This window comes from Peromyscus leucopus, chromosome 23 (assembly GCF_004664715.2).
Source record: "Peromyscus leucopus breed LL Stock chromosome 23, UCI_PerLeu_2.1, whole genome shotgun sequence".
NCBI lineage: Eukaryota > Metazoa > Chordata > Mammalia > Rodentia > Cricetidae > Peromyscus > Peromyscus leucopus.
In genome coordinates, this window is record NC_051082.1 from 43,150,132 (window position 1) to 43,166,148 (window position 16,017).

General features: G+C 38.0%; 1 protein-coding gene across 6 annotated transcripts in view; it reads left to right on the forward strand.

The window, feature by feature from the left end:
* The window catches only part of LOC114684379 (cytochrome P450 3A13-like), a 99,651-nt gene that overhangs the window by 67,849 nt on the left and 15,785 nt on the right, over positions 1–16,017 (forward strand). For all 6 annotated transcript variants that reach the window (XM_037198474.1, XM_037198473.1, XM_037198476.1 and 3 more), the window contains 4 exons: positions 2,516–2,629; positions 2,919–3,007; positions 3,815–3,963; positions 15,209–15,336. In XM_037198474.1, coding sequence (XP_037054369.1) covers positions 2,516–2,629; positions 2,919–3,007; positions 3,815–3,963; positions 15,209–15,336 — 480 coding nt within the window. The remainder of the gene's footprint in view (positions 1–2,515; positions 2,630–2,918; positions 3,008–3,814; positions 3,964–15,208; positions 15,337–16,017) is intronic.

Here is a 16,017-nt window from a genome sequence, read left to right on the forward strand (position 1 = left end):
AAACTTTATTTATATTTACTAAAAATGTGTATGTGTTTGTGTATATGAGTAAAGTGTCCATGAAGACCTGAAGAAGGTGTTGGATTCCCTGGTTCTGGAGTCACAGGCAATTGCCCCAACTGAGAGGGATTCAGGAAACTGAACCCAGGTCCCTGTCAAGAGCAGTGTATGTTCTGAACTAGTGAGCCTCTTCTCCAGGCCAGACTTTATATTTCTTCTACTCCTCTCCTCCTTTAAATATCCCCTGAGCCTTGGAGGGGATAATTTAGCTGTCACATTTAGGAGTGAGCATTCTGAGGCCATTTTTTTTTACTTTGTTTAGTTATAAGTTTCTGTATAAATCTTTGCCCATGGTAAAGTGAAACTTCTAAGACAAACATTGAAAGCAGCAATCTGAGAGTATAAACATAATCTAGAAGCCAATTAGATTAGCATCACATTCCAGTTAGTAGCAACAAAGACACCTTCTGTACTGGGGCCTATGACATGCTTTTGTAAGTTTTACAATACTGTATGTGAAGAGATGGCTCAGCCTTTAAGAAAAATAACTGCTATTACAGAAGACCAGGGTTCAAAATCTAGTAGCCACATAGTGCCTGAAACTCATCTGTAAGTCCAGTCTCATTGAATCTGATGCTTTCTTCATGGCCCTATAGGCATTGCTCATCTTTAATAGAGTTGTGTATACATAGAAAAAATGCTCATGCAAGTAATATTAGCTCTACAGGTAGGGATGGGGACATCATGAGCTACTTTTCGACTGTGTTGGATTTTTAAAATTGGATTGAACTTCTAGAGGTCTAGTGAGGATAACCACAGCAACTGTGAGTCCATGTGAGCCATACCCATGTCACTCCCAGAGTCCAGCCCTTCATGGCACTTCTCTGGCTCTAGCTGTCTTTTCACCATGTCTTCCACAATGTTCGCTGAGCCTTGAGTGTGAGTGGTTGTAGGTATTCTGTCACTTTCAGTTTCCTTAATTCTTTTTGTATAATCTTTATTTGTTAAATAAAGGTTAATAACATAACTTGAATATGGAAATATTTCCACTTCCAGTGAAATCTGTGTGCCTCTGAGTGTATCTTTTTTTCTCTTATTTCAATAGCTAGACACCAGGGTAGGATGTAGTAAGAGGTGAGAACTGGTCTTGTAAAATCATTGTTAATGGGAAAATCAGTGTTTCTTAACAAAGTGAGGTGCTGGATAAAGGCTTTGTGTGATGTACTTTTTATCATATGTATGAAGTTTCCCTCTCACTATTAACAAGTATTTATATCATTAGGAACTATTGAAATATTTCAAGTTAGAATCAAATACAGGGGCATATGGCAGAAGAAACTTTCTATCAGGAAAAGGGAATTATAGTGTTCTTTTGCTTATATTTCAGTATAAAAAGCAAGGAGAAATATTGCCATTATATTCAATTAATGCTTAGGCTAATAATACTTAGTCCTTCGTATTTGTGATAATTTAATGATTACTATGTCATGTCACTTCTTTTCAAAATAGCTCAACTTGAAGATACTTGTAACTTCAAAACTGGTCTAAGGAAAAGTTTGCCAATATAGCCCTCCTATATGTACCCTGTCGTACTCATTGCATTTTGGCTACTTGAAGCAAACCTAGACATAGTTAGGAAGGGAAACCTCAGTTGAGAAGTGCTTCCATTTGCTTACTTGTAGAAAGACCGTGGGGCATTTTCTTCGTTAGTGACTGTGCTCAACTCACTGTAGTTGGTGCCAACCCTGGGCAGTTAGTCCAGAGTTGTATTTGAAAGCAGGCTGAGCAAACCATGGTGAGAAAGCTAGTAAGTGGCATTCCTCCAAAGCTTCTGCTTCCGTTCCTGCCTCAGGTTCCTGCCTTAAATTCTTGCCTTGTGTGCTCTCAGTGACAGACTGTTGCCTGAGAGTTGTAAGATTACTAAACCCTCTCCATCACAAGTTGCTTCTAGTCATAGTCCTCATCATATCAATAGAAACCTAACTAAGTAACCAAAATTTTCTGTACTGACTAGGAGAATACTTTTGTTCTCCCTCCTGTGTTTTCACATAGAAAGACAGTTTTTTTCTATAGAAGAAATCATATCGAAATGAAGACTGTAATATAACAGATTTATCCCACACAGGTGGCTATATGTATCCTTATTTAATTTTTGGGGTATTTTACATATTTTATTTATTACATACGTGTGACTGAATGTATGTATGTGTACTGCATGTGTGAAGGTACTCACAGAGAGAAGAAGAGGCCATCAGACACCCAGAACTGGAGTTATTGGCACTTGTGACCCACCTAATGTAGCTACTGAGAATTGAACCAGAGTCCTTTGCAAGTGGTATTAACCACTGAGCCATTGATACAGCCCTAGTTTGATGAAATGTTAGAGGATAGCATAAAACCTGCCCCTAGAAGAGGGTTAGTAGCTATTAACAAATGTTTTCTATTTATACAGATTTTATAACTGTTAAGATAACCAATCTAATAGAGGGAATACTCTATTTTCTTTGTATGGTAGCCTTTTGGTCCACCTGGAATAATGAAAAAAGGTATAACAAGATCTGAGAATGAAGAATGGAAAAGAATCCGATCATTGCTGACACCAACCTTTAGTAGTGGAAAACTGAAGGAGGTAAGTTAATGGAGGACTTTTTATTATAAATGTAATATACTCTATCGGTTGACTGGTAGGGATAATATTATACTCTTTAAAGAGAAGTTCCTTTGAGCATTACATTGCTAAGAATGGTCTTTGTTTTTCTGTTTCATTATTGTGTTGGTTCTTTGTTTTGTTTTGTTATTATTTTGTCTTATATAGTACTTTTAAAAATATGATGATCTTTTTATAACTTCAAAGACTTGTTATTTGGGGACTCAGATATTGCCATTTACCATTAGACTGTGTTATGTTTTGTGCATAGATGTTCCACATCATCCAAGAATATGGAGACTTGCTGGTGAAAAACATGAGTCAGGAATTAGAGAAGGGCAAGAATGTTACAACAAAAGAGTGAGTAGTGATGCATGCATTTGCTGGGGACACTGTGCCCCATTTGGAGACTTCCCTCTTCCTGACAGGTAGCTAAAATTATTCTGGATTAAGAGTAAGGGAGCCGGGCGGTGGTGGCGCACACCTTTAATCCCAGCACTCGGGAGGCAGAGGCAGGCGGATCTCTGTGAGTTTGAGTCCAGCCTGGTCTACCAAGTGAGTTCCAGGAAAGGCACAAAGCTACACAAAGAAACCCGGTCTCAAAAAACCAAAAAAAAAAAAAAAAAAAGAAAGAAAGAAAGAAGAAGAGTAAGGGAGAGGCGTGAAGTTATCCTGCTGTGAACCACAAATTAAAGAACAGTTGCCACAATACCTTTTGAGAGTCTCTTCATTGTGTACAGGAGACAAAATTAGGTTGCCTGTTGTCATCCTGTATGTTTTAGAAGACTAGTTATATAGTTTAGAATGAAAGGAAAATTTAGTAAATCTGCAGACATAGGGATTAAGAAATGTGGGTAGAGGATATATGTGCTACATCAGAGGACATTGGTTTGCCTAGAGTATTATAGCTGTAACTTTTAACAGTCTAAATGGTCAGGATTTACTAAGGGTTTAAAAAATATCAACAGGAAATAAATTTTTCTGCCTCTCTTTCATCCAACTGAAGAGGGAGAAGGTTTTGGAAATGGTGTGGGTAGTAAAATAATATTGAGTTCTGAAGACACCACAGTAGTAAAATCATGCTGTATTGATGATAATGCAGACAAATTGTCACATAGCTCAGAGGTTGTATGAATAACGTATTAACTCACCTGTTTCTCTTCTCAGCATCTTTGGGGCCTACAGCATGGACGTGACCACTAGTACCTTATTTGGAGTGAAAGTGGATTCCCTCAACAACCCCCAGGATCCCTTTGTGAAAAACACCAGAAAGCTTTTTATATTTGACTTTTTCAATCCATTGGCTTTTTCTACAGGTATATAGTCTGTTTTCAACTACATTAAGATCTTAGAATTATTTTATATACCATACAAAATAAAGAGGTCCCTCATAGCATATCCATACATAATTATTATCTCTGTCATTTTGCTTTCACTCCTGTATGACGTTTCTTTTATCCCCATCTGAATTTTCATTTCACAGGTTGTAATCCATTATTGCCACATACTTTTGTACTTTTTTGATAGGAATGAGATGATTATGTGATTTCTGTCTTTAAGCCATTATGCCATGATTTATAATTATACATTTACATATATTGAATTATTCAACATCTCTAGAATGAAACTTGAATTGAAGTTAAATTAATATTATGTACTTTTAAAGTTTCTCTGTTTATTTTCTTATGAATAGTATATTTATTTTAAGAGTGAATGTAGATGTCACTCACTATTATGTTGCAGAATTTATTCTGTAACATTGTATCTATTAGCATTTGTTTTATGAAATTGAGTGCACACACACACACACACACATATATATATATATAAATTTAGAGTTGCAATGTCTTGTGAGTGGATAGTTCCTTTAAAGTATGTAAAATGATCTTCAACATCCTTGGGACTAGCTTTAGTGTGATGTTGGAAAAGTGATGCATAATTTTTCCTATGTTGATATTTGGTGGTTGGGTACATTTCTTGGGTCAGGGTAAAGCATTATGATTGTTTATCAAATATGATTGTGTATTATTTGCTTATCTATTTATTAAAAGACAGGCTCTATGTACTCCTAGTTGGACTAGAACTGGTTATGTATATGGGACTTGTCTGAATCTCATAGTGATCTGCCTGGATCTGACTCTTGAGTACTGAAATTAAAGGATATATCACTATATTAAGCCTTAGTCTGTGTCCATTGATAAAGGAATGTAGAGTGTTAATATTCAGACTACTTATTGAAAGTTATGTTTGAATTCCTGACACTTTATTGATTTTCTACTTCGTGGCATTGTGTTGGCCCTCTTTTCTGAACAGCGTTGTTAGCATCATTTCTTCCTCTAGCCTCTTGGCTTTATTTATTTTTTTTTATTTCAGTACAAACTGATCTTTATATTATGTAATGCAAGCAGATTTCATTGTGAGAAATTCTTTAGAATGACATAAATAGCTTTTCTGTCTTGACTGTAATAATTAGTGTTTTTCATATACACATTTACATTTTTCAGCAGCTCTTATTTTCCAAACATGGACTCCAACTTTTCAAGACATCCTGGTATTTTTTCCATTGAAAATACAGGAGATGTGCTCATGGTCCTGTCTTCATTTGTGACTTTGTCCTTCCTCTCACACCCTCCAGTACACTTTCTTTATTCTGCATATTCACTGTATATCTATAATATGAAATGGGAAGTTTCTTCTCTGGTCTTCTTACCTGTGTTATACTCTATCCATTTTGGATCTTTATGGACCTTTTTTTCCTTCTTTCAACAGAAGTCTGGGAACTTCTGTGCTATGATTTTATTGAGAATATTTTCATGCATTTGACATGGAATTCTCATCATTTTCTATGCTAAAAAAACATAGACATTTTTCTTATCTCCCCAAAACTTACATGTTCCATCCAACTGTTTAACAAATAGATCACTAATAGTGACTGAATGATCTTAATACTCTGCCTTGTCTTCATGCTTTCACCTTCTACCTTCTATATGATCTGCTCTATCTCTGATGCTTTCCACCAAAATTTGTATTTGACTTAATTGTGGAGGCCCACAGAGGTTTCCTAGTGAGGTCTGAGCTTGTTTTACCAGACAGGGCTGCATAAGGTGATGGCTTAACCACAGGCATGGTTACCGGGTGTTTGTAAGGGTCTGCACTTGACTGTGCAGTGTGCTTTGATCTAAAAGGGGGGGGTCTTTTGCACTGCCTGTTGACATTGTTTTAAAGAGACCTTTTGAAGAGATAGAAGAGGTCATTGAGTATTGATACAGGTCTCCCAAAACTATTCTGTGTTTCTGTTTTTCCTCTCATCATGGTCTCTCTTCCTACCTAATATTTCTTATCGTTTTCTCCTCAATAGTACCCAGGAAAAGATGGGACTAGGCTCCTCACACTTAATGAAACATTCATTGCTGTTGTATATCTATCTCTTTATCAAATTTCATCTGAATATCCTGATTCAATTTCCACATTTCTTTCAGCTTTTCATGTTTTCTTGGGATAAATTCAGGAGATAGGCATGTGTTTATTGAATTCTTTAAACATAATTCATAGTCACTTTGATTTCTTATCCTGTGTTTTGTACATTCCTTTTATTTGTGGTTACTCTGTGATTGAAGGATAGTTGATGTAGTTTTTCATGTTACTTATGCCTTACAACTAAGAAATGTCAATCTGTAGTTACATCAATGGCTACATTTTGTTATTTTTTTTTTTAATTCCGGTCACCTTCTATATAGAGAGTTTTTTTTAGTTTTCAGGAAAGACTGGACTGTAGTAGGGTTGAGGTGATGTTTCCTTCTGCAAGGCTTATGTTCAGGGCTCTGAGCTCTTCCCCACCCCTCCACCCCCCATGATCCTATGGTAGGTTTTCAAAAATAGTTATCGACAATAAGCAAACCCTCTATGAAAATAGAATAGCAGTTGACTTCAAAACGTTCATTAGTCACTCTTTAAGGGCTAACTATTTTAGGAAGAAAAGGCAGACTCTATTCTCTCTATCCTGACACATTAGCTATTGTAGGTATAAGTACGAATAAAGGGGGAAAATAAGTCATGATTGGACTAGAGATTAATAGAGTGTTGCAAAGTAGGACATAGAGGGGCAGAAAAAACATCATGGTGGAGTAAAAGGGGGATGCAGGAAGATTTTGGAATTTGGGTTAAAGATAAACTGGAAAAAAGAGGTAAGATTGTGCAATCTTATGTAAAACAGTCCCATCTCTCAGCAAATTGAGCTGCAGATGTCCTTTAAACCAGGAAAGTCTATGTTACCAAGATGGAAGTAGAGATATATGAAAATGTTTCCAAAAATATGAAATGACATAAGATTGAATATTGAGAAACTGGGCTGCCTACCTTCACTGACCTTGGGTATTATATAAATAAGGAATAGCTTTAGAGGGAAAGGACAATGGAGTGGAGCTATAGGATAATAAAACCTAAATGTCCAGAATATTGGGTTATCTCATTACTGGGAGACCTTCTGTACTGTTCTCCCCAAATGCCCTACTCCAGAATATTCTTCATGTTGATTTTCACCATCAGTTTCTTCCTGGACCATCCCCCATGGTTGTGATAGGGGAAAATGGACAAATGTGCAGTGATTTCACCATGATTATTTATGTTTTGATGATTTTGTAAAAAATGTTTTCTTGCTAATCATTGGCCTTGTTTGTTGCATTAGATATAAGAACACTAAAGTAAAGCAATATGACTGTGTCAAGAGTGTTGAGAAATATTTATAATCCCTTCAGTAGAGCAGTAGAGGCTGGAAGATTTCAATTCTTGCCCTACCTGGCATTCAGTCAAGATTCTACCTGAAGTCCAGAAGCTAAGGATGGGGATTCATGGCATGGGGACTGGCTAGCATGTATAAGCCTATACCTTTAGTCACCAACACATCAAATTTTCTTAATTTTTAAAGAGATTCTGTTTAATAATCAAGTCTCCTTTCAAATTTGTGTTTCTCTGACACAGCCACCAGACCACATGATTATAATTTCTTTTCATGTATTTTTTGTGTATTAATGCAGTGACATGAAAGATGTAATGCACCTGCATTTTTGTTCTAGTCACTGCACAGAAATAATGATAGCATGAGCAACTGATCATTGCCTTTTTTCCAAGAGTGATGGAAAAGTTATACTCCCTCGATTTCTATGTTAACTCTTAGTTTCCATTGACAGTTCTCATAAAGTTAAGGGAAATCACTGCTGATCCCAATTTTCTTAGACATTAATTAGGAAAGGATGCTGGTCGGTGGTGGTGCATGCTTTTAATCCCAGCACTCGGGAGGCAGAGGTAGGCGGATCTCTGTGAGTTCAAGGCCAGCCTGGTCTACAAGGCAAGTTCCAGGAAAGGCACAAAGCTACACAGACAAACCCTGTCTTGAAAAACAAACAAAAAAAATTAGGAAAGGATATTGTGTTTATACCTGAATTTTTTTCAAAACACACCATCTCTGATTGCTTGTGTGATTTGGATTTATTTTATGTTATGCCTCATAGTGTAGCAAATAACAGAATTTCTTTCATGTTTCTGCATTCAGTTGGCAAGAGTTTTGCTGATAAAATCCCTTTGGTATTTTTAAGTCACATTTCTTTTTTTAAAAATTTTATTTTACAATATAATTTAGTTCTACATATCAGCCACAGATTCCCTTGTTCTCCCCCCTCCCCTTCCCCCGAATCCCACCCCTCATTCCCATCTACTCCAAGGCAAAGATTCCCCCGAGGATTGAGATTAACCTGGTAAACTCAGTCCAGGCAGGTCAAGTCCCCTCCTCCCAGGCTGAGCCAAGCGTCCCTGTATAAGCTCCAGGTTTCAAACAGCCAACTCATGCAATGAGCACAGGACCCGATCCCATTGCCTGGATGCCTCCCAAACAGATCAAGTAAATCAACTTTCTCAACTATTCAGAGTGCCTGATCCAGATGGGGGCCCCTCAGCCATTGGTTCATAGTTAATGTGTTTCTATTCATTTGGTTATTTGTCCCTGTGCTTTATCTAACCTTGGTCTCAACAATTCTCACTCATATAACCCTCCTCTTTCTCACCAATTGGACTCCTGGAGGTCCTCTGGGGCCTAGCCATTGATCTCTGCATCCAGTTCCCTTGGTTGTTGGATGGGGTTTCTAGCATGACTATTAGGGTGTTTGGCCATCCCATCACCAGAGTAGGTCAGTTAGGGCTCCTCTCGACCTTTGCCAGCAGTCTATTGTGGGGGTATATTTGTGGATTTCTGTGGGCCACTCTAGCACTTTGCTTCTTCCTATTCTCATGTGGTCTTCATTTACCATGGTCTCCTATTCCTTGTTCTCCCTCTCTGTTCTTGATCCAGGTGGGATCTCCCATTCCCCCAAGCTATCTCTCCCTTGACCCTCACTATTCATTACCCCCACTCATGTCCAGGCTATACATGTTGGTCTCATCCATTTCTCCATCATTGGGCAATCCCTGTGTCTTTCTTGGGGTTCTGTTTTCCAGGTAGCCTCCCTGCTGATGTGAGTGGCAGTCCAGTCATCCTTGTTCCACATCTAGTATCCTCCTATGAGTGAGTACATACCATGTTTGTTTTTCGGAGTCTGGGTTACCACACTCAGGATGATTTTTTCTAGATCCATCCATTTGCTTGCAAACTTGATGACATCATTGTTTTTCTCTGCTGAGTAGTATTCCATTGTGTATATGTACCATATTTTATTTATCCATTCTTCAGTTGAAGGGCATCTAGGTAGTTTCCAGGTTCTGGCTACTACAAATAATGCTGATATGAACATAGCTGAGCAAGTGCTCTTGTGGTATGATTGAGCATTCCTTGGGTATATGCCCAAGAGTGGTATAGCTGTATATTGGGGGAGACTGATTCCCAATTTTCTAAGAAAGCGCCATATTGATTTCCAAAATGGTTGTACAAGCTTGCATTCCTACCAGCAGTGGAGGAGAGTTCCCCTAGTTCCACATCCTCTCCAGCATAAGGTGTCTTCAGTGTTTATGATCTTAGCCATTCTGACAGGCATAAGGTGGTATCTCAGAGTAGTTTTGATTTGCATTTCTCTGATAATTAGGGATATTGAGCAATTCCTTAAATGTTTTTCAGCCATTTGAATTTCCTCAGATGAGAATTCTCTGTTTAGTTCTATAGCACATTTCTTAATTGGACTGTTGGGCGTTTTAATGTCTAATTTCTTGAGTTCCTCATATATTCTGGATATCAGTCCTCTGTCAGATGTGGGGTTCCCATTCTGTAGGCTGTCTCTTTGCCTTGTTGACCTTATTCTTTGCTCTACAAAAGCTTCTCATTTTCAAGAGGTCCCTTTGATTAATTGTTTCTCTTAGTGTCTGAGCTACTGGTGTTATATTTAGGAAGTGATCTCCTATGCCAATGCATTCAATACTACTTCCGACTTCCTCTTCTAGCAGGTTCAGAGTAGCTGGATTTATGTTGAGGTCTTTGGTCCACTTGGACTTGAGTTTTGTGTATGGTGATAGATATGGATCTATTTGCATCCTTCTACACATTGATATCCAGTTATGCCAGTACCATTTGTTGAAGATGCTTTCTTTTTTCCACTGTACACTTTTGGCTTCTTTGTCAAAAATTATATGTTCATAGATGTGCTGATTAATGTCTGGGTCTTCAATTCAATTCCATTGGTCCACATGTCGGTTTTTATGCCAGTACCAAGCTGTTTTTATGACTGTAGCTCTATAGTAGAGCTTGAAGTTTGGGATCGTGATGCCTCCAGAGTTTGTTTTATTGTACAGGATCCTTTGGTGATCCTGGGTTTTTTGTTTTTCCATATGAAGTTGAGTATTATTCTTTCCAGGTCTGTGAAGAATTGTGTTGATATTTTGATGGGGATTGCACTAAATCTGTAGATTGCTTTTGGTAAAATTGCCATTTTTACTGTTGGTCCTGCCTATTCATGAGCATGGGAGATCTTTCCATTTTCTGACATCTTCTTCAATTTTTTTTTCAGGGCCTTAAAGTTCTTGTCATATAGGTCCTTCACTTGCTTGGTTAGTGTTATCCCATGGTATTTTATGTCATTTGTGGCTATTGTAAAGGATGATGTATCTCTGATTTCCTTCTCAGCTTCTTTGTCAATTGTATATAGGAGAGCTACTGATTTTTTTGAGTTGATCTTATATCCTGCTATGTTGCTGAAGGTGTTTATAAGCTTTATCAGTCCCTGGGTGGAATTTTTGGGGTCATTCAAGTATACTATCATGTCATCTGAAAATTGGGAAAGCTTGACTTCTTCCTTTCCAATTTGTATCCCCTTAATCTCCTTATGTTGTCTTATTGCTCTGGCTAGAACTTCAAGTACTATATTGAATAAGTATTGGGAGAGTGGACAGCCTTGCCTCATTCCTCATTTTAGTGGAATTGCTTTGAGTTTCTCTCCATTTAATTTTATGATGGCTGTTGGCTTGCTATAAATTGCCTTTATTATGTTTAGGTATGTTCCCTGTATTCCTGATCGCTCCAAGATCTTTATCATGAAGGGGTGTTGGATTTTGTCAAATGCCTTTTCTGCATCTAGTGAGATGATCATGTGGTGTTTTTCTTTGAGTTTGTCTATATGGTGTATTACATTGATGGACTTTCGTATATTGAACCACTCTTGCATCCCTGGGATGAAGTCTACTTGATCATGGTGGATAATTGTTTTGATGTGTTCTTGAAGTCTGTTTGCCAGAATTTTATTGAGTATATTTGCATCAATATTCATGAGGGAGATCAGTCTGTAGTTCTCTTTCTTTGTTGTATCCTTGTTTGGTTTTGGAATCAGGGTAATTGTAGCCTCATAGAAGGAGTTTGGTAATGTTCCTTCTGTTTCTATTGTGTGGAACAATTTAGACAGTATTAGTATTAACTCTTCTTTGAAGATCTGGTAGAATTCTGCGCTGAAACCATCTGGTCCTGGGCGTTTTTTTGGTTGGGAGACTTTTAATGACTGTTTCTATTTCCTTGGGGCTTATTAGACTATTTAAATAGTTTTTCTGGGCTTGATTTAACTTAGATATGTGGTACCTATCCAGAAAATTATCTAATACTTTTAGATTTTCCAGTTTTGTTGAGTAGAGGTTTTTGAAGTATGATCTGATGATTCTCTGGATTTCCTCAATGTCTGTTGTTATGTCCCCCTATTCATTTCTGATTTTGTTAATCTGGATGCTCTCTCTCTCTGCCTTTTGGTTAGTTTGTATAAGGGCTTGTCTATATTGTTGATTTTCTCAAAGAACCAGGTCTTTGTTTCACTGATTTTTTTGTATTGTTCTCTTTGTTTCTGTTTTATTGATTTCAGCTCTCACTTTGATAATTTCCTGGCATCTATTCTTCCTGGAAGACTTTGCTTCTTCTTGTTCTAGAGCTTTCAGGTGTGCTGTTAAGTCATTAGTGTGAGATTTCTCCAACGTCTTTATGTGGGCATTTAGTGCTATGAATTTCCCTCTTAGCTTTCATAGCATACCGTAAGTTTGGGTATGTGGTGTCTTCATTTTCGTTGATCTCTAGGAAGTCTTTAATTTTTTTTATTTCTTCCTCGTCTCATTGGTGATTCAGTTGAGCATTATTCAGTTTCCATGAGATTGTAGGTTTTCTGTAGTTTTTGTTGTTGTTGTTGTTGAAATCTAACTTTAAACCATGGTGGTCTGATAGAACACAGGTTATTCCAATTGTTTTGTATCTGTTGAGATTTGCTTTGTGGCCAAGTATGTGGTTGATTTTAGAGAAGGTTCCATGGAGTGCTGATAAGCTTTATTCTTTTTTGTTAGGATGGAATGTTCTGTAGATATCGATTAAGTCCATATGAGTCATAACATCAGTTAAATCCTTTATTTCTCTGTAAAGTTTCAGTTTGGGAAATCTGTCCAGTGGTGAAGGTGGGGTGTTGAAATCTCCCACTATTAATGTGTGGGGTTTTATATGTGATTTAAGCTTTAGTAATGTTTCTTTTACATATGTGGGTGCCCTTGTGTTTGGGGCATAAATGATTAGAATTGAAACTTCATCTTGGTGGATCTTTCCTGTGATGAGTATGTAATTCCCTTCTTGATATCTTTTGGTTGATTTTAGTTTGAAGTCTATTTTTCTGGATATCAGGATGGCTATACCTGCTTGTTTCTTAAGACCATTTGATTGGAAAGACTTTTCCCAGCCTTTTATTCTTAGGTAGTGTCTGTCTTTGAATTTGAGGTGTGTTTCTTGTATGCAACAGAAAGGTGGCTCCTGCTTTTGTATCCATTCTGTAAGCCTATGTCTTTTCATAGGTGAATTAAGTCCATTGATATTAAGGGATATTAATGACCAATGATTGTTCATTCCTGTTATCTTTTGGTGGTAGTGTGTGTGTACTTCTCTTCTTTGGGGTTTACTGCTTTGGCTTTATCTATTGCCTGTGTTTTCAAGGGTGTACCTGACTTCCTTAGGTTGGAATTTCCCTTCTAGTGCTTTCTGTAGGGCTGGGTTTGTGTATAAGTATTTTTTAAGTCTGGTCTTGTCTTGGAATGTCTTGTTCACTCTGTCTATCATGATTGAAAGTTTTGCTGGGTATTAGTCTAGGCTGGCATCCATGGTCTCTTAGTGTCTGCATTACATCTGCCCAGGTTCTTCTGGCTTTCAAAGACTCCATTGAGATATCGGGTGCTATTCTGATGGGTTTGCCTTTATAAGTCACTTGGCCTTTTTCCTTAGCTGCTCTTAATATTCTTTCTTTATTCTGTACGTTTAGTCATTTAATTATTGTGTGGTGAGGGGACTCTTTTGGGGGGTCTAGTCTGTTTGGTGTTCTACAGGCTTCTTGTATCTTCATAGGCATTTCCTCCTTTAAGTTGGGAAAGTTTTCTTCTGTGATCTTGTTGAATGTATTTTCTGTGCCTTTGAGTTGGTATTCTTCTCCTTCTTCTATCCCTATTATTCATAGGTTTGGTCTTTTCATGGTATCCCAAATTTCTTGGACATTTGGGTCATGACTTTGTTGGCTTTAGTATTTTCTTTGACTGATGAATCTATTTCTTCTACTGTATCTTCAACACCAGATATCCTCTCTTCAATCTCTTGCACTCTGTTGGTTTTACTTGCATCTGAAGTTCCCGACTGTTTACTCAGATTTTCTATTTCCAGCATTCCCTCTGTTTGTGTCTTCTTCATTGTTTCTATTTCTCTTTTCAGGTCTTGGACTGTTTCCTTCATCTGTTTCATGATTTTCTTTCAGGGATTGTTTTCTTCCACGGCTTTATTGTTTTTTTCTGCTTTATTTGTTCTTTCCTCTAGTTTTTTATAGTATTCTTTCCATTTTTTGTTTGTCTTTTCTTCTATATAAGCCTCTACCTTCTTCATCATGTTATTCATAAGGCTTCTGCTTCTTCCAGTTTTTGATGTTCAGGTCTAGATGTTGGAGGAGGGCTAGGTTCTGGTGATGCTGTATTGCTCTTCATTTTGTTGTGTATACTTTTGCCTTGAAGTCTGCCCTTCTCCTTGTGGTTCGTTCTTGGTCTTATCTGCACAGTTGGTCCAGAAAGAGCTGACAGATTCAGGAAGTCTCTCTCTCTTGTCCAGATGGGATGTCCAGGTCAGGATTGGAGCTCTTGTCCAGACAGGAAGTTTGGGGCAGGGTGGGCACTCTTGTCCAGAAGGGATGTCCGGGGAGGATGGTAGCTTGGGGCTGGTCTCTAAGTCTCAGGAAGTGGCTGGGGTCTTGGGAGATGATGGGCATGGGGGCAGAGTGTGGAGATTGCAGGGTCTTCCAGGGGTCTTGGAGAAGGGGGCCTTCCTGGTAGGGGTAGAAGGGAACCTGCCCAGTGGCCAGAACCTGGGGCCAAGTTGAGCAGGTCTTCCCCAGAGTGGCTGGTGCCCAGGGATGGGATCTAGGCTGAGCCCAGGCATTCACCTCTTGTCCAGATGGGAAGTTCGGGGCAGGATGAGAGCTAGGGGCAGGTATCTAAGTCTCAGGAAGTTGCTGGGATCCTGGGCAATGATGGGCGTGGGGGCAGGGCATGGAGATTGCAGGGTCTACCGGGGGTCTTGAAGAAGGGGAGCCTTCCCAATATGGGTGAGAGTAGAAGGGAACCTGCCCAGTGGTCAGAACCTGGGGCCAATTTGGGCAGATCTTCCCTGGAGAGGCTGGTGCCCAGGGATCTAGACTGAGCCCAGGCTTTAAGTCACATTTCTACATAGGATTTCATCAAAAAATTTATTCTGATTTTAAATAACAGGGCAATAGAAGCTTTCAGATTCAATTCTCCACAATCTCCTAGCTTTGTAAGTTTTAGAAATGCCTGTGAAGAACTGGTAATAATTATCTGTTAAATATTTCATATAATTTCACACTGAATATTCCTGGAGCTGAACTCTCCTCTGCATATTTATTTAAAATTCAATTACTTGTAGATGTAATATACTTTCTATATTTTATAATTATACTAATTTCTACCACAGTTATTCTGTTGTTTTTTAATGTTACACTTAGATTATTTAAAGTTTGTCACTGGTGAATAAAATAACTGTGAAAAGCTTAAATTTGCAATTTTATCATTTTTTTTGTTTCTCTACAGCACTCTTTCCATTCCTTTCCAGAGTGTATGACAAACTAAACATTTGTGTGTTTCCAAGTGATGCTACATCATTTTTTAAGAATTTTATGGAAAAGACCAAAAAAGATAGACTTGAAGATACCCAAGAGGTAAAACATGACAAAATTTATTGTAATTTTAAGGCAATGATATCAAAAGATAAATATTCCTTATATAAAGCCCTATTAAGATATTTAATGAATTTGGTCTTTTTAATTTGAGTTGTATCCTGCCTAGGACTTCAGCAATTTCTTTGAGCATTGAAATTGTCACTTATATAACCCAGTTTTTCCTAATACAGCTTACATGCTGGACTAAGGCTAAGGATGTTGACAGAAGAAATGCTGACAGAAGGCTGTCAGGGAGTCAGCATCATGTCTGAGGAGGTGCCACTGTTTATTTGCTAGTATTCTGATGTTTGGAACATTTGTAGTTGTGTTTGTTTGACAGAAAATAGCTCCCCAAGGGAGTGTCACTATTAAGAGTTGTGGCTTTGTTGGAGTAGGTATGGTCTTGTTGGAGAAAGTATGTCACTTGGAGGCAGGTTTTGAGGTTTCATATATGCTCAAGCCATGCCCAGTGTCTCAACTCACTTCTAGGTGCCTGTCAAGGTGTAAGAACTTTCAGCTATCTCTTTAACACCATGTCTGCCTGTATGCTGCCTTGCTTCCTGCCATGATGATAATGAAATAAGTCTCTGAACTGTAAGCAAGCCTCCAGAGTTAAATGTTTTCTTTCATAAGAGTTGTCATGGTCATGGCATCTCCTCACATCAATGGCAACCCTAACTA